Source organism: Nasonia vitripennis, chromosome 2 (genome assembly GCF_009193385.2).
Source record: "Nasonia vitripennis strain AsymCx chromosome 2, Nvit_psr_1.1, whole genome shotgun sequence".
Classification (NCBI taxonomy): Eukaryota; Metazoa; Arthropoda; class Insecta; order Hymenoptera; family Pteromalidae; genus Nasonia; species Nasonia vitripennis.
Window position 1 is genome coordinate 17,404,236 of NC_045758.1, and position 19,368 is coordinate 17,423,603.

The following is a 19,368-nucleotide window of genomic DNA, read 5'->3' on the forward strand; positions in this document are numbered from 1 at the left end:
TGGATCAGAGAAGCGAGCGGGTGATGTACGAACGATATGCAGATCAGGTTCAATTCTTCTGCAGCTGACAAAGATAAGCTTCAAGCTGTTAAATTTAGCTTTGCGTTGTATTAACTGTAAGCTGTTTCTTGTGAAATAAAATGATTTAATATCACACCGGCATTCCCAATTCCAGAACGTCTCGAAACACTCATTCCTAAAATTAGATGGTTTGATCGGAACAAATCCAATATCTCACTTCCAAAGCGAAGCAAGCACGGCGAACCGCGAGAATCTATATACGCGAGCGCAGCTACAAGTTTCTGCAAACGAGGAAAATCTCGAGCCCAAGCCTGTCCGCGCTGATAAAACAAAAAGCGGGCGATGTTTATCCAGACGAAAGGTAAAGTTCTCGAGCACGGTGGTATGTATAGGCATACAGCGGCGCTGCAGCCCTTATATCCATCTCTCGGGGGCTCTCGCCGGCAAAGTTCAATCGTGTTATTATAGACCGAAGCTGCAGCTATCCCGTCCATTCGACTCGTCGCACGTCGTCGTTACGTACGAGTGCAGTGTGCGACTTGTGCGCATAGTCCAGTTTTCAATACAACGATTTCAAAATCCACTCTATAGCTCCGGATATCGCGCATTGTCCTTTCGAGAAAGTGATAAGTGTAGGACACTCGGGACAAGCGCGGCACTTATTACATCTATATACGCGAGCGCAAATATTTTTTTCTCCCCGAGGGAGAGAAGCCAAGGAGGCGTCGGGTACATACAATAGCGCACTCGGCTGTGGAGATTGAAGCTCGGGGTTAAAATCACATTTTTCCGCCGCGGCTCGTTGCGCAGCGCGGCAGCACTCGAGGCGCCTCGCGTGCGAATAGCGGAGAAAGTTCCCGGAGGCGGTATAACGAGGCGAGTGAGAAAGTCGCGCGTAGAGGTATATATATATATATATATATATATATATATGCGCTCTCTGCGCTCGCGGGAGTTTTTCTTAGATGAAGCGTGAACCGCAAACCGCTCGCGGAGTGCGTTGCTTTTGGATGACTTGGGATTCGAGATTTATTTAATATCCAATAGTAGGACTCGGCTGGAAAGCTTGTCGAGCTTTCGGATTATTTTTAGTGTATGTAATCCAGTTGATCAGCGATTTCTCATTTATAGTATGGCAGTTTTTCACTTCCGAATGATGGACTTTTTTCTGCGACTTAATTATGCAGGTTCCACTATTTTTCATATATTAAAACAGACAATGGCGACGAGAACGTTTAAGCAGACAAATGACAAATGTAATAAACAACGTGTCGCATCGAAGGATAATCATTAAAATTTCTCGATAAACCAGCTGCGATGCTTGTTAAATATGAACAAGACAATATAATTCAGCCCTTTGACATCGTTCGAGAATAATAAGAACGTCATGCTGATTATTCGAAAAAGCTGCCACTCCAATTATTGCGAGCTCCTGTAAAAACGCACAGCTAATTAGCAGCTTTCGATACACTTAGAGATAAATAGTGCGGGAACGTGTGCCAAAGAGCCTCCGAAATCGTCCATATCGAACCCGTCCTCACTCTTTCTCTCGCTCGACTGTATTGCCCCAGTTGCCTTTATAATTCGGACGTTGGAAAGAAATGTGAAAGTCCGGAACGCGCTGCTTATACGTATCTTATCCCAGCGGCGCGCCGAAAATTATGTACAACGGTTCAACGTATCCGGGTTACCAAAATATCGCGCGAGCGCGTCCTTTCCAATGCCTTTGCTCGCTCGTCGTTTACCTCACTTCATAAAGCGATTTTTCGGAAGAAATTCGTTCGGCCGTCCGTGAGTTTGGCGAGGTCTGGTTTCGCATGCAATTTTAGGAAAGAGAACGCGCGTCGACCCAGTTATCAGTGTCACTTGTACCGAGGTCGGGTTTGTGTGCGGTATGTAGTGCAGCAGACAGTTGAAAAAGCTTTTGTCCTCGCGAACTTGAGGAACAACTCGAATGTAAATAAAAATTCCATTGAAATAGACTGGCAAGGACGAATCAAAATAATTTTAAACTTTCCCAATTTTTTCACATCGTGAAAAGTCCAATAGATGACGTATTACAGTATGAAAAAAAGTGTTTGGGTCATCATTCGCTGTAACTTCAGAAAATACGCTCGAGGCAGTTACAAAATTTCCTCGCGAGCACGCTGCTGTTGTGCGAAACGCGCACTCGTCATACACTATGGCGCGCATATTGACCCTTGTTCAATATAAACCGAAAAACAATTCCGACTGGATCGGCGCTTGACTTTTTCATCGCGCTCGACCATGCAAATATTGATTCCTGAAAAATGTACGCGCTGTCTCGTTTTCGACACTTTTGAATCGACCGAGTTCTCACCCGACACGAATAACAAACAGCTCTGCGTTTATCAAGTATCAACCTCGCGTACAATGTTACAGAATCCTAACAATCTCACAGGAGTATTTTCAATTCGAGGCAAGCTGCTTGCGCGAGTGAGGAAAAGCTCGGCCAGGACACATCATCCCGATTCATAATACTCTCCGGATCCGAGAGATCCACTTCCGCTTCGAGTCTAAATATTCATGTGTGCTTCGCTCTACCCGCCAGCTCGCGCCTCGTCTTTCTTTCTCCGCAAAATTTTCCTACGCGAGCTTTCGTTAATTATTTCGCGCGTGAGTTTCGCCGGCGCTGCGCAGTCAAGACAAAAGTTTCGTTGGCGCGACGCGGCGCGCGCCAAAGAAACTCAAGAAAGGACGGCAGTCCGTAAGTGCGCTCCTGTTAATTAGTCGCGCGCTTTAATTCCTTGTAACGCCGGGATGCTCGAGACGCGCTGAATTTCAAGCGGATCGCTTGCACTTGTTTTTGGCTTTGTTTTGCTTAGAAAGCTCTGGCTTCTGGCTTTGTGGTCTGTCGAGAATGCCGAGATTGAAGTGAGACTTCTAGAGGAGGCTCGCGGTAAGAATAAGCGCTCGGCACTCGACGCCATCTCGAAATTACATTCGAAGCGTGCATAGCACACACTCGCCGTTCGAATGTTTCCATTCTCGTACATTCAATCAACGAGCGAGTTCTGCGTACGAATGCTCTTTCCCGAGGCAAATCAGTATAGTATATTTCCAGAGCGCGCGAGCGAGCGGTGGCCGGTCATTTTATTTCCTTGATAGAGATCTTTCGATCTCGCACGCAGCGCGCGCGCCGAATATAGAAAAGAGTACGTACGCGCGTGCACATGCACACAGTGCACGAGAGCCTCGTCGGCGAGATTATTTTTCAGCTTCCGCGCACGTTCCCGGCACTAAATTTATCGGCCGAACGGACTATTTTACCTGCAGCGCGTATGAATATTTGATGGAGAGCGATCTCCCGGACGCGATGCGTCCAAGATTTTTCACCGGGGAGTTGTAGTACATTCTGCGCTGCGCGCTTTTTCGACGCCAGTACAGCGCGCGTATAACCTGCAGGATAGTACTCTAATGGGTTTTCGAAAAAATGCCCTTTCGACGATTTTTCGCATGCCTCTTTTTCAATTTTATAAAAGCTTTCACGTTAAATTTTTCAGCCGCTTATGCGCTTCTACAGTACCTGCATCGTGTTTGTTTGTTCGCGATAAAATCGATAACGAGCACGTGTGGATGTTAAAATTAATATGGGCAGGACTGGTATAAAATGAAAGACGAGCCTAGAAAACTAAGACTGCACAGCAAAGGGAAAGTCAGCTAGCCTTCGCGGAGGATCGAGCTTTTCCCGGGAACATATAAAAGCCCCGAGCTTAAATCGAGGATCGATGAGTCGGTCCTCGAGGACTGAATCGCTCGACCGTGTACGCATTCCTCCGAAGAGTGAACTCAGCAGAATTCGGCTATTTTTCCCGTCTCGATCCGACTGTGTACAGAGTAAGCAATAGCCCTCGTAAGCTGGCTGGACTCAGCCGACTGCGCAAAGAGAGCTTTTTCGGGAGTGGTTTGCTCTTGGAAAGATGTTTTGCATTCTTAGCAGTATTAACGGTTAATGCAGTCGTCGCTTCGGTGGAAAATCCCGAGCTTGTTTTCGCTGGCGATCCATGGAAATTTACATGGCAAGCTCGAACCCGGAGCCGAGAAGCTCTCAGTCTGCGCTCTTCTCTTTTCCGCCGAAACTACTAATGGAATTGCTGTTGCTCCTCGCCGTGAATCGATTTTATCGCTCGCTTCGGGTATAATCAGGGGAAGTCCACCGCGCGTGCGTGTCTCCTCTCTCTCTCTCTCTCTCTCTCTCTCTCTCTCTCTCTCTCTCTCTCTTTCTCTCTCTCTCTCTTCGAATTCGACGGCGTTCGACGAAAGAAGATAGAAGATTGTAATTCACGACGATATTTTTTCGCCTTGCAAAATCGGGATACCGTACGGTGAAAAAGAACCAGAAGCGCTAGCGAGTCTATATCCAGCGACAGCGTTGCGACGGTTTAAAGTTTAACGCTCTCGCCTCGAGGACGACGACGAGGAGGAGACGAAACAGACTTGTCCATCGAATTTTAATGGCCGTACACGCGCGCACGATCTCGGTTGGCACGCCGATGCATCGTGGCCTGAATTTTTCATCGCCGCTGGAGCGAGATAGAGAGAGAGAAGGAGAGCGCGCGCGCGACGACGGGAGATTGGGTTGTCGCGGTCGCGCGTTAGTTGTGCTCTCCTCTCGTCAGCTCGCCGCGCGCTGGGAATTTTACGAAGCCAGTCTGCTACTGCTTTACGCCTCTAGTGACGCTCGAACAGAAGAGAAGAAAAAAGGCTGCTGACGCAGGACGAGCGGCGGTTACGAATTGCTCGCGCACGCGATAACGTTTATTTATTTTCGTACGTTCCAGAGCCTGTCTATGTTGGGCCAGCAAGATGAAAATAGACGATCGATGAATACATCTCTCCTCTCTCGACTACGAGTCCCGAATCATTATTCTCCTTGCGCGGAGATAAAGCAAGTGGCCGGGCGCCTGGAGGCGCGTGGTGGCTGCATCAATCTGGCCTAAAAAGCTCTTGAATTATGAATCGACGCGTTATACATATCCCGGCAGCGGCTTGCTCCCTCATCCCCCTGTATCCTGCACGTACAACTCTGCGGAAGGATCTCGGGCTCCCACTCGTCGCGCGCGCGCGCGAGGCAGGCGCCTCTGCATATCAAGGGAACGCCTATGAATATATTTGGCCCTCGTAAATATCGCCGGCGCCCATATATCGTCTTTAAACAAGTTTCTCAGCGCTGTTCGCTGTAGCTGTATGCGTATGTGCCAGTCCTTCGTCCCCGCCGGACTTTTTCTTCGTCGCCATCTCCGAGTGGCCCAGGAGATGCATAATCCTGTTTGCAATTTCTGGCACTAACTCGATCCGACGCTTTACGGATGGGAGCGAAAGTCGAGCGTCGTACGGGATGCGGAAAGATTCTGAGGTGAAGCGCGCGATCCGGGGATCTTTTAATATCGCCATCCGGCGCATACATCACGCAGGCTGACGCCTGTAAGCAGGACGTTGATTTTATTTGTTGCGCGGGGCGTTTTTCATGACGAATACCTGATGTATAATGAACGAAATCCAATCTCGCTCGATTCGAAGTTGACGTCGCGTGCTCTCGAATCCGCGTTCCAATAACACAGGATCTCGAGGAGTATAGCTCTCCTGTAGACGTATATGCTTCAGCCAGAGCCACGAATTACATCAGGGGATGCAAATTGACGGGGAAGCGCTGTAAAGCTCGGATTTTGATAAGACCACGTATTCTCACGGCCTACTTGTTGAATGGCATCTGCGCCCATTTGTCTTTGGGAGACGAAACAATGCCGCTTAATTGAAAGCCTCGCTACGGCGCACTATATAGCCCGCACTCTGTGTACGTATGTTTGAGAGTTACATATGTTGTGCCAGTGTGTGCTTGCGCATGGGCTTTAAACTCTGTACGAGAAAACAAATTCCGAGAGGAATTGTCACGGTTGAGGAGGAATGAAACTATAAGTCCATTGAGTAACCTATAGCTACAGTTATCAGATATTCTATAAGTAAACATTGTTATTATTATATCTTGGGATATATTTTACTCGTTCACTGCGACTTCTCATAAATACTTTATTTTAATCTAGCTGAATTATTACTTCCACGTGTAGAGCTATAAATGGACGATGATGATAAAAAATGCATTAGATTATCTAAGCATACGTGCAATTTTAAGCGAGAAAAAATCTAGGAATATTTTCAGCGAACATTTTTCTTCCTTAAAAGATAAATAGTCCATTTACAGCGCAGCCGTCACGGAGTACAGTAGTCCGTATACGAAGTGCAGAACTGGAAACGCAGCCGAGTTTCAGAGGCTCCGCCGCGGACATCCTCGTTTTCTGCACCGGATCCGCAACGCTCGGCTAATTTACGTTTTATGCGCTTTTCATTAAGAGTCCTTGTGTAGGCAGCCGGAAAACACGTTCGGTATATAAAGGAGGGACGGACGCGGAGACTAGAGCTATGCAGTGCAAGTGGCAGCGAGAGGGAAGCCAACCGACCGAAAATATTCAAACACCGGCCGTCCTATTACAGTCTTTTTTCGCATACCTTACCCTATTTTTCTCTCGTTTGTGACGTATTCCACGTGATTTCTTACTCCGTTTCGGGTTTATTTCCTTCAACTTTCGTTTAGCTCGCGAGCACTCGGTGTTTTGAAAGTATAGTAACTATAATGAAAACAAGCAACCCCGCACTGCCATCGCGTAAACCTTGATCGATTTCGGCTCCTCGAATTCTCGTTCATCTTCTTTGCTTCGGCTTCTTACCCTTTCCTCAAAATTACGCTTTGCTTGTTTTCTTATCTCTTTTTCTCAAAACCAGCGGAACACTAATTAAATCTCGCGTTCACTCGCTTCGTGTTTTCCACTCCTCGGCGGACAGCCTGTAGATTTACAACCATTAGGGCTTTCAGTGCTGCAGCGCACATCTTGTTTCTTAATTAAAATCTGCTCTTCCTGGCGAACTTTATCGGCAGGTCGCTGCGCATTCTTACTTACGGAATAAGCGGGAGTAAATTTCTTAATTAAAATCATCAAGTTATGATTTAATATTACAGCTAGAATAAGGCATACTCGCTGTTACAATGCCGCTACCCTAAGCGGGTCTTGTGCGTTGTCGTCCAGATCGGACGGGTGGGTGCCTATCACCACTACACAGCGCGTCCTTAGGTTGCGGATAGAGGAACAGCCCCTGAGAAAGAGGTTAGCTGCGAATAAATTGAATAAGCAGCCGCGGACAGCCGATAGGAACAGGCGTGGGTGTGATGAGCCCACACTGTCGAACGCATTCATCTAGAAACACTACGCAAGCACCACAACAACAAAAACACTTCACATTATCTCTTATCTCTCAATCTATCTCTTTCATCACACATTACAAAAATGGGCAAAAATCCTGCTGCCGAGGAGGATGCGGGAGCGATGACAACTGCCCCGAAAGGGGATGTGTAGAATGATTCGTCACCTGGTCTTACGCGGAACGATGCAAGCGAAGGCGCGCTGCCTTGCAGGGGGGCGTTAGGATGCGAGAATGAAACCGTAGTGTGTCTGACGACGAATTGACACTGTCCTCGTCAAAGTCGGAAAGCTCTCATACTTAGTTCTAGAGAGGTATGGGGGTTATCACCTCTAGAACGGTGGACTCACCTGCGATCGGAACAGGATCCGAAGCGCGCGGGTTTAACATAACATCATGGCTCAAAAAAATCAAATCCGAACCAAAATGGACTTAAGGGTCGGAACTTGGAATGTTCGCAGTCTATACAGAGCAGGTGCGTTTAAAGAACTCGTAAAGGAAGCTGATAGGTACAATCTAGATTTGGTAGCAATACAGGAATCGCGGTGGCCAGATGGCGGAGTACTAGCATCGGGTAACTTCACGTACCTGTATGGGGCCGGGAGTGGGGGATCTCTAGGCACCGGATTTCTCGTAAGCAAAAGCATCATACATTCGGTTAAAAGTTTCAAATCCGTCAATGATAGGCTCTCGTACATCATTATCGAAGGTGAATGGTATAGATATGTATTTATTAATGTACACTGTCCTACGGAGGACAAAGAAGAAAAAGCTAAGGATCTCTATTACGAAACTTTAGAGCAGGTAATCGACCAGTTCACGTCTTACGACACAAGAATAGTGTTAGGCGATTTCAATGCTAAAATAGGTAGGGAGGAAATGTTTAGGCCTACTATAGGTAAGGAAAGCCTGCACGAAGCCAGCAATGATAACGGTATTAGGGCCATAAACTTCGCGGCGGCAAAAGATCTTATAATCAAAACTACGTGTTTTAAGCACAAGAACATACACAAGGCAACGTGGACATCGCCGGACGGGGCCACACAGAACCAAATTGATCATTTCCTCATTGAAAAAAGACGTCATACTAATGTTCTTGACGTAAGGGCTTACAGAGGGGCAGATAGCGACTCGGACCACTTCCTAGTAGTAGCCAAATTAAGAGCTAGACTAGTAGCGAATCAAAATAGTAAACGAGCAAACAAGGTAGAAAGCTTCGATATTGAGAAGCTACGAGATAGAACAGAGCGAATTAGGTACCAGACAGAAATTAATAACAGGTTTCAGGCACTTGAAGAAGCAAACACATCGCCGGAGGGGAATGACGAACCGAATAGCTTATGGGGGGACATCGAAAAAACGGTAAAAGAGGCCGCGAACAAAGTACTGGGTAAAAAGAAAAAGCCAAAGAGCAAACCATGGTTTGACGAAGAGTGCGAACTCTGGTTTGAAAGGCGCCAAAAGGCTAATTTAGATAGCTTACAAAATAGAAGCGATAGGACCGTAGAAGAGTATTCTAAAGTAAGGAAACAGACGAGCGCGATCTACAGAAATAAGAAGCGTGAGTATCAAAAGAATCTTACTAGGAGAATAGAAACTAACAGTAAGGAAAATAACCCCCGCGAAATGTACAGAGGGATTAACGCCATCAGAAAGGGTTTTAGGAGTAGAGCGCAATTGATGAAGGGCGAAAACGGGGACCTCGTAACAAATGACAACGAATTACTGTCGCTGTGGAAAAATTATTTCGATAAATTATTAAACGTGTACGAAAATAGCGAAGAATTAGGGGACGAAATTCACACTGCTGAACCCCACGTGGAGGAACCGAGCTACCAAGAAGTAGAGGCCGCGATTAAAAAACTAAAAAACAATAAAGCCGCGGGAAATGACTCTATACCAGCTGAGTTACTCAAATATGGGGGCGTCGAGCTCACTTTCAAAATCTATAAACTAGTATGTGCCATCTGGAAAAATGAAACAATACCCGAAAATTGGAAGGAATCTATCATTATACCGATTTTTAAAAAGGGGGATAAGACAGAGTGCAATAACTATACGGGTATTTCACTTTTAGCAACGTGCTACAAAGTTCTGTCAAACGTAATACAAGCTAGACTCACTCCATTCGCGGAAGATATAGTAGGAGATTATCAGTGCGGATTTCGGCGCAACAGATCGACGAGCGATCAAATGTTTACCATAAGACAGTTGTTAGAGAAAAAGTGGGAATTTTGCGAAACCATACACCAACTATTTATAGATTTTAAAAAAGCGTACGACTCTATTAAGCGAAGCAAAATGTATCAAATTCTAGTACTTCTCGGTGTACCGAAAAAACTCGTGAGATTAATTCAAATATGTCTGAACGGAAGCACGGGTAAGGTCCGAGTAGGCGGTAATGTATCAGAACCCTTCATGATACGCGATGGTTTAAAACAAGGGGATGGGCTCTCTACGGTGCTGTTCAACTTAACGTTAGAGTATGCCGTTAGAAAAATGCAGGTTAGCCAGCTGGGCGCAACGCTTAACCTTAATGGAACAACGCATATACTAGGCTACGCAGATGATTTGGATATACTGGGGGATTGTAGGGAAACGGTAGCAAGAAACGCGGAAATCCTCATAAAAGCGGTGGAGTATACAGGGTTAGAAGTGAGTGAATCAAAAATAAAGTACATGATTGTGGATAAGCTAGGCATCTGCAGAGGGGAGGAAGATCTCAGAGTTGGGAATTTTACTTTTGAAAAGGTTAGCGAATTCAGGTATCTGGGTACGACCATAAATGATAGAAACGAGATTAATGTCGAAATAAATAAGAGACTCCATTCGGGTAATGCTTGCTTCTACGCCGTGAGTAATTTACTTAAGTCGAGGCTGTTGTCTAAAAACGTTAAAATAAGAATATACAGGACGATAATACTGCCGGTGGTTCTGTACGGGTGCGAAACGTGGGCTCTCACTAAGCAGGCGGACAACCGTTTTAGGGTATTTGAAAATAAAGTCTTGCGAAAAATATACGGGCCAAAGAAAGATGAGGAAACCGGGGAATGGAGGAGACTACACAATGATGAGTTACACAATCTGTACGCGTCACCAAATATTAACAGAATAATAAAATTGCGAAGATTGGGATGGGCAGGGCACGTAGCGAGAATGGGAGACGACCGTACGGCAGCGCGTGTCATGAAGGGCAGGCCGATGGTAACGCGACCTCTAGGTAGACCTAGACGTAGATGGGAGGACAACGTAAAAGCGGATCTAGTAGAAATAGGACGGGTGGGTGTCGATCGGAGAGGTGCATCTTGGGTGGGGTTGACACAAGATAGGGCAGCGTGGAAGGCTTGCGTAGATGAGGCGATGAACTTTCGAGTTCCAAATGCCATGTAAAAAAAAAAAAAAAAAATAAGGCATACTCGTGACATGCGGTTCGCGGTCGAGAGCAATTATTTCGCACTTTTATTTAACTAACGAGAGTTTTCCGATGGTATGTGATGTTTCCCGAGCTTCTGATCGAACTCAGTCAATTTATGAAATTCGTTATAATATCATGATACGATACCGAGCTGAACACTTGAAAAAGATAAGTTATATTTGTCTCGGTAATTAATATGAGGTGCGCGATCAATCATGTCAAAAATTTGGTTTCAGTTCAGCTGATTGAAGAATCAAAGATTATAATCATTTTTCATTCGATATCTGTATATTTCAATTCGCGCAGCCGAATTGTGCAGACAGAAGGGCAGCGAGAAAGCTGGTTACAGAGAGCTCATTTTATACGTGAAATATAATATTATTATATATATCCGAGCAACGCGTGTAGAGAGCGGTAGAGAAGTGAACAAAAAATCCGAGGATATAGCTGACAGAATAAAAAATCTCCCGCATTCCATTAGCATATTTGAATTTTACTCCCGCGATTTTTTTCCTTAATTTTCTTCTGTTCCCATTCATCTCTCGCTTCATCAAACGCAACGCGTCCCTTTCTCGTTTTTCGGGAACCGCACACGAGTTGCTGTCTATCGGTGTGATTGCAATGTTGATAAGCGTTGCGAACCGGATAGCGAAAATTTGTCAGAGAATTCTGACATTTACTAAAGCAAGACTCATACATTACCACGGGTGATTCGGAATGTCAGCAGAGCTTTCGTTTGAACTCACCTGTAACAAAAAGAAATACATGGCAATTAGGCAGACGCACACGTGTAAATATGAAAAACAAAGAGTAAAGGTAACGGCCGTATACCGGTATACGGCTCGGCATACACACGTCGAGCAATTATGCAAGCCAATCCTCAGTTAACCCGGCGGAGGCAGACAATAGCAGCTCATAAAAAACGAGGCTAGCTACAAGCCCCAAAACGCACCGGGGTACCGCGAAATCGCGCGTAACCGGGGAAAGAGCTATAGTTGCAGCTCTTCGTCCCACGAGACGCACGCGCACCGCGTAAAGGGGCAAAACGCGCGCCCATTTCACAAAGACCGCGCGCGCTCGCGTACACACTACACACGTATCCCCATGGCTCTCTCTCTCTCTCTCTCTCTCTCTCTCTCTCTCTCTCTCTCTCTCTCGGGCTGCCTATACCAACTGCAATAACGCGAGCAACGCGTGCCATTGTAGCAGGCTCGACTACAAATTGGCTCTTTTGCCCCTGCAAGCGCGCGAGTAACGAGGCGAACTGCAGCCGCGTTGTTGCTAACGCTGGTAATTCATGCGCGCGCGCGAGAGAGAGCTCGGATCGCTTGTATACTTCGCTCTTATCTACAGCGCATACGGCTGCCAGTGGAAATGCCTAAAGTCCGTGCGGCTTCTTTTTATCTGGTTATGGGGCTGAAGCTCACCCGACCGCGCGAGTCTCATCCTGGATTCGCTCTGCGACGACAGCGTTATTTGCGCGCATTTCTTTTGTCCTCGCGATGGACATTTTTAGCTAGTTGGACAATTTTTAATCGCGATCCTGATACTCTTAATTAACTGCCTGATATAGAGTCGGTTACGCAAGACTCTCCTCGAGATAGGTCGCAGGAGTCACGAGGAGAACAATGCGCTCTCAAGCAGGACACGGGCATCTCGTCTGTCGGCGGATCGAGGCAGCCGTATGTAGATAAAGGCTGTCCGCAGGCAGTGATGGAATCGAGAGGACCCATTCACCTGTAATTAACTACCCAGTAGTTAATTACAGATCGATGGCATTAGCTTCCTCGCATTATCTAACGCAAAATTCTTTTCACTGCGCAAACATGCACTCGACGCTAAGCTGAGGAAGTACACTCGTGATTCTTTGGAGTTCGGTCTGGAGCTCCAACCTAAACCCGTGAAAAATTACATGCAATCAGCAGATGAATTCCTGTTCTGCTGCCTAAATCGCAGTGCTATATATTCCAGTTTCAAGGAAACTTAAACCTCTATCTCCATTGTCGCGGCAGCGGTGCATCCAACCATGCGCCGGCTTAGCATTTCGCATATCTGTCTTTCCGTCTGTCTCCGCTGACGGGCCGGCGATAAGCGCTATCGAGAATTTGCCGCGCGGTGGGCTCTTATCGCATGCCCAGTACACAGCATAGAGACGCGCGGACTGTCACTGCCGCGCCCTCCCTCCCCGCGGGGCTTGATCCTTTTTTCGATGCTTCGACACGGTCTCGCGTTGTATGTCCCACTCCTTGTCGAATGCCAAAGCTGCTGAGGCAGATAATGTGCCGAAGATAGACAGGGGAACGACGACGACGAGCGAGGGAAACCGCTCTGATGTGTCTCGGGCTGTGAAAATTGAATGCTGACGCTCTTTGTTACAGCTGTGCATTTGGAAAAAAGCTACTCTCCTTGCGTCTCAATCTTCAGTTTTATTTTCGAATTTTGAACTAATAATACTAGGATATCTTTCATGGGTAAGATTGAAATGACAGCTTCAGTTATTGGATTCGAGATCGTCAATATTTCAGAGAACAAATAGTTAAAAAGCTGTGACCTGGGCTGGATTTTGAATAATATATAACATATCCACAGAGCTTGAATTGAAAACCGGCATCGCGCGAAAGAAAATATGCAACTATTCAAACGGTGTTCATTTTGATACCCAGCTCAACCGATGTGAAATTTGAACGAGCGCGCGCGTTTCGCATTCAAAGCTCTGCAAAGCTTTCGCGCAACCGAAAAAAACAGGTCGAATCTTCGGCGCATCAATGCGAAAATACTCGCTTTTATATATGCACCAGAGAGTTTGCTATTCAAAATGTTACAACGCAGCGCTTTCCGCGTCTGCTCTTCTTTTGACTCCTTCTTGCAATTTTTCATTTGCTGTTTTCAGCGCGCGAATAACACGTTTTGACACTTATCCAGCAGAATATCTTGTCGCTCTTAATGAAGAATAGCACACTGCTGGAACGGAGATTTTATGAACTTGTCATTTTCAGACAAGCTTATCGCAAAACGAATTATCGGGATATTCTCAACCCAAAAATTTGAACAAGTCTTTTCTTGTAACGCGCTGAACTTTCATTGAAAACGTCTATCCAGAACATAACGAAAAATAACTCTCCAGTACTACGATGCTTTTCCCTCTGTTCGGAAGAACAATGCCGCGACAGCTCGACTTTTCCAACGCAATTTTCGCAGCTACGATTCTTTTTATTTCCCCGTAGCTCTGTGACGCGAGTCACAAATTCCACGCACGAGCCTCGCATCGCGAGGTGCATTAAAAGCGAGGCGGTTCCGCGCGGAAAAAAGAACAGAGCGGAAACTTGTCGGAATGCGCGGAGAAAATAGCCATCGCATACGCGTACACAAGCGCGCGCGAATATGTATACATGGGTATATAGTATAAATATACGGACAGCGAGCGAGCCGCGCACAAATGGACGAATATAAAGACTCGCGTTTTCGCTCTATTCAACGGGCCCTATAAGCTATACAGCAGCGCCGAGAGTGCGTTTCGCTTTAGACCTATTAAACGCGCTATCGCCGAGCGCGCGCTGCAACGTTTTTGATTTCGATTTTATGAAGCACGATGTTTTATTACGCCTGATGTAGAAAAGAGGGACCGGCACTGACGCGGCGCGGAGAAACGAGGATTTTATACGGAGCCGTGATCGAGGTGACGGGGCGATTGATGATGATGAGTATGATAATCGTATACCGTGTGACTCTGGAGAAACTGATGATTTGCGTAGCGAATGTCCCGGGTGTTATTCGCGTGCTGACGCGAATTTTCATCAAGCATGATTTTATTAAAAAATACTGCCTTAAAGAGACACAGGAATGCATTAATTACAGCCATCTGTTGCGCACCAAACGACGCGGCTTATTATTATGTTCGTGAAATGAAATATTTGTCGCACACGCATTTTGTTGAATTAATTATTGTAATGCCCGTATACTTCACTGCATGATGTATACATGTAAAGCTCTTAGTCAATGTTTGCAGGCAGCATTGGTATTTCGTTCGAGCTTACATGTGTATAACTGTTACACACTGCCTCTCTCTCTCTCTCTCCCTCTCTCTCTCTCGCGTTCTCCGAAGCTCTCATGTGTCTTGCCTTCCGAGCGATAGCCATTAACGGTACTTATAACGGCTACACGGAACAATTTCGTGGCTCTCTCTCTTTCTCTCTCTCTCTCTCTCTCTCTCTCTCTCTCTCTCTCTCTCTCTCTCTCTCTCTTCCGTCTCTGCGCACGCACACAGCGCCCCACCATCGACACTCAATAGGTCGTCGGCGACGCAGACGACGAGACGGATATTGTAAAAGCCGACGTACACGAAAGCCTCGGCGGGGCTCGGCGAGTATAGGCGGACCTATTAGGGTTGAGGCGGAAGCGCAAGGAGGCTAATTACTCAAAGTAGGGAAACACTCGGTGCTTTGCCGAGCTCAGCACGTATACCCCCGCGTGTATTATACACAGTCGTGTCTCTCTGCGGCGGCAAGCTGTATAACGAGCTCAGTTTTACTGCCGCCAGAGGCGGCAGTAAGTCCTCTGCGGCACTTGTTCTACCTGCGCGACGCGCTGACGCAGGTAGACGAGGGAGATACTTTAGAAGGTACCGCCGATCGTGGACGCGTTTGACGAATGTTTAGATACAGTTTGGGGCGGGCGAGACAGTGCTCTGAAACTATCGAATACTCGTTTCGTTTGCTCGGTGTCAAGTTTCGAAGTTTCGAGGCAGATGCTCGTGATTTTTTAATTTTGTCAGAGATTAAATTTGGGTCAGTCCAGTAACTATGCATTGAATTCGGTTACGTTTATTTGAAAGCAGCCTTTCGCGGATTAGGGAATCGGGCAATGCACAAAGTAATAATTAACATTGAAATGATATTTTTGTCCTTCTGAACCGTCGCGGAAATCCGCAAAACACTTTACATTTTACATTCTTCAATTCACAGAGTAATTATAGGTTTCCTATTAAATCGTTAAAACGTCATTCCGTGTTGCTTTATCTCTGACTGGGAAAGAAAGGAAAAATTTACGATAAGGCCGGCCCTATTGCAATATCTATAACAACAGCATTAAATAAATCATTAAGTAGATGTGGAAGTTGAAGACATTTTAAACAAGCTTGCGATAAAAAACAAGTCCGCAGAGGGCCATATTGTCAATTCTGACGAATCATTTATCATCGAAAGCAAATGTCCCGTCCCCTTGGCTCCCAGCGAATTTCGCGTTATCGACTTTAAAAATACCTCCTCTCAGAATACCTCTCGAGAGAAGGAAATAACGAGATCGATGAAAAGTACGCGCTCGCAAATGCAATATAGCTCTGAAAAATTCACGGCAGTCCGCGCCGTGACTGCACGTAATAATCCCATCTCAGTGCGATGTGCAAAGCTGCCAGTTTCGAATCGAGGGAATGCCGGCCGATCGCGTGTATCCCACATACGTGTGTACGTGCGATGTGTGCCTTGGCTGCTACTGAGAGAAGGTTATCGACCAAACGGGGAGGGACTGTGTGCGAAGGACGACGCGAGCGGTGGACTACTTATGACGGAGCTTTCGGGATGCTTGCTGCTGAGACGTTCGGGAGTTATCTGGGTATACATATTTGTTTTCCGCAAAGCACACACGGCCGACGATCGAGTTGACCGAATCAACAGGTTTTTATTTTCAGATCAGCTCAGAACGCTCGACAATAAAACTCTTCCGAATCTAGGACAGTCCCCCTACGGACACGATAGAAAATATTTATTCATATCCATTTGCACATTCATGAAGTTTACGTATCCCAATGGATCGTACGGCACGTCTCCTTTAAAGGACGTCGCTCTCGATTCATCCTACACCCTCCGCGCCGCGTGTATATTTTTAGCCCGCGCGTACACACATGTGCCTGGGTTATGAGGCGGCGGGGCTCGGACTCGTCCGTATCCATGAAAAGCCCGTAAGAAATCACTTCCATATGCTGCGTCCTCGAGCTTCTCTGCTCTACCGCCTCTCTGCTCCGAGTGCTGACGTGCGCGCACGAGCGCCGTCGTCGTGGCGCAAGATAAGCTCGCGATTGCTCGAATCCGCTTTCGCAGCTGAGCGTAGGACGAAGGCACGGCCACGTTGCCTTCCTTTTTCATTATTCTATATACGCGGACGGAAGGAGGAACTCGGTGCCGGCGATGCGAAACGCGTTGTTACGCGTCGCCGTCTATTGCGAAATTCTCGCAATAGTCAACGCGTTTTTTTCCTCTCCACTGTGTACACCTGTACAGGTTTTCCGCGCCGAGAGATATGTATAGTTAGAATGTAATTGCACGAGTACGTCTTCTCGCTCGGCTTGGCCTTAATTGCTGTCAAGCTATATGCGCGGCGCTTTTCTCCTATTCCGGAGTCATTTTTTCCTTTTAATGATAACGACGATAAACGGTATACGAAATTGGCTCAAAATTTTTAGCGCGGGCAGTCTCTCGGCGTTTATGCTACACGCGGGAAAGTGCGTCGCTGCAGGGATAAAATATGTAGCCGAAAATTAAAAAGTCTGTTTTCGACGTGCGCGAGAGAAAGAGAGTAGAATGAAGAGAATATATAGGAGAATATATAAGAGAGGGAGACTTTCATTTCAAGTTGGCTGCGCTCGCCGCGCGGCAAAGTATATAAATTAGGAGTCCACGGCAGAGACTTTCACTTTGCGGATGAAACTAGAATGACGCGATTATCTCTGCAGGAAGCCGGCGATTCGCACTTTCGTGGGAAATTCCTCGTGTGGGACGCGATCGAGCTGTCTGAATGGGTATTTTCACCTCCCATAATGCACGTTGAGAAAAAGAGCGTCGAAAGCTCCAGCTCATTGCTTCACGCGGGCGAATAATTTCAAGCTGTGATCAGCGATGAGTCCGTCATTTCTCTCTCAATCAGTGGAATCAGCGTTCACCACGACCCCGAGCATTGTAGCGCGTAACAGCATCCGAAGCTTGTGGCGAAAAGCATCAACGACACGCGGACGTGCAATGCAGAAGAGCCGCTATCAAATGTCATGCAAACTTTCTAATATAGGTCACTTGTGTCCCGAGCGGCCGAGTTGAATCGCAGCTGACGTTTGTGCGCGGCTGTGCGGCAGCCCGTTGTTTATGAATGAAAACTCGCTAGCTCGCGTTAAGAACTAGTTTCTCCCGGTGTACTGCGCGCGGCGTCTCGAAGATTCAAATGAGAGATTGCTTCGGACTTGGCTGAGCGGAAACAGCAAGGATTTTGCCGTTGGAAAGCAGTTTGAGAAACGCGCGCGTAGGCGTTTACGAATCCGGATTTAGATAAGAAAGCGCGCGTCTAGCCTGCTTTTCATTCAAAACATCGGCCGCGCGATGTTTTGAATGCCGGCAGTCGTAAACCATATGGTTACGTCCCGGGAACACGTTCCGCGCGAACCGTTTGCGTTTGTAAAAATAAAATCTAGAAACTCTGCCTGCGCGCTGGTAAACAATCCGATGCGCGTTATCGGATCTCGAATAAGCTCTCCGCGCACAGCTGATGTTCCAGCGCGCGCCACGTAGATGACGCGGTACTATTCCACGCGCTTGCGAAACGACCGAACGATTCGACAAGCACAACTCCGCGGCGTTCTCCGCAGAACAAGCAACTGTCAATTAACGCCGCGGCCAAAGTTTCAGCCGATTGTACCGACAAAGTTGCGCACGGCAGATAGTATAGCTTCCCCGCGCGGAGATTCAGCGCACACGCCTCTCGTCACGGCAGAGCGCCGACGATCAACGACAGAGACGGTTAATGACGTTCCCGCGGAGCAGCTTCGCGTGCTGCGCAGCGAAACGGAGCGTGCAATGCGTGCGTGTCACTGACCTTGAGTCGAACTTGGTGCCGTCCTGGAGCGTGCCGGTGTAGTGCATGGTCAGCTGGTCTCCCTTCTTCGACTTGACGTCGCACACCTCCGGCACATAGACCTTCTCGACCTTTAGTTCCTGGGCCCAGGCGTAGCAGCACAAGGTCGCGAGAGCGATCAGCGCGAATCTAGCGGCAATCGAAGCCATGTCGCTCAGTACAGAAAAATGAACGAACGAAAAAAATAAAAAAAAAAGGAAAGGAAAGGGGTCGCACAAAGTCCTTGCGAGCTTTGTGCGCGATGTCGAGCCGCACTGACGAGTGGCGCGAGAAGAACGGGAGCAAAGTATAGAGAGACGTGCTGATGCGAGCGAGTGTGCGATCGGGAGAGAGAGCTGGCTGAACGAGGGCCTCTGCGTTGGCGAAGTGCCGGCTGACTACTGGCGGCTCTGTGCCGCACGGCTCGCCAGCCGAGCTCTTCCCTCCCCTCCGCCTCCACAGAGGCCGTCATCCTCTGCGCGCCGCGCGGACGAGGAGAGCTATGCGCACGCCACATTGCGCCGTCTCATTGGCCCCACTCGGAATATGTAGGTCTCTCCGGCTCGCTCTCCTCTTTCTCTCTCCTCTCTCCTCTCTGTCCCTCGTTCTCTCTCTCTCTCTCTATCTCTCTCTCTCTCTCTCTCTCTCTCTCTCTCTCTCTCTCTCTCTCTCGCTTCCTCTCGCATCGCGCGTGCGGCGCGGAGTCGCGTACCGCACTGCCACCCGGGAGTGTACCTACGTGGCTGCGCTCCTCGCGCCTCTCCGTCTCCGCTTTTGGTTCATCTTTTGTT

The 19,368-nt window shown here is 47.4% G+C and overlaps 1 protein-coding gene across 2 annotated transcripts in view; it reads right to left on the reverse strand.

Annotated features, from left to right (window-relative positions):
* LOC100115197 (FK506-binding protein 2) overlaps nt 1-19,073 on the reverse strand; it is a 48,271-nt gene extending 29,198 nt beyond the window's left edge. For both annotated transcript variants that reach the window (XM_001599943.5, XM_008215711.3), the window contains exon 1: nt 18,560-19,073. In XM_001599943.5, coding sequence (XP_001599993.2) covers nt 18,560-18,747 — 188 coding nt within the window. In that variant the 5' untranslated portion in view covers nt 18,748-19,073. The remainder of the gene's footprint in view (nt 1-18,559) is intronic.
* Between the last annotated feature and the right edge of the window lie 295 nt (nt 19,074-19,368).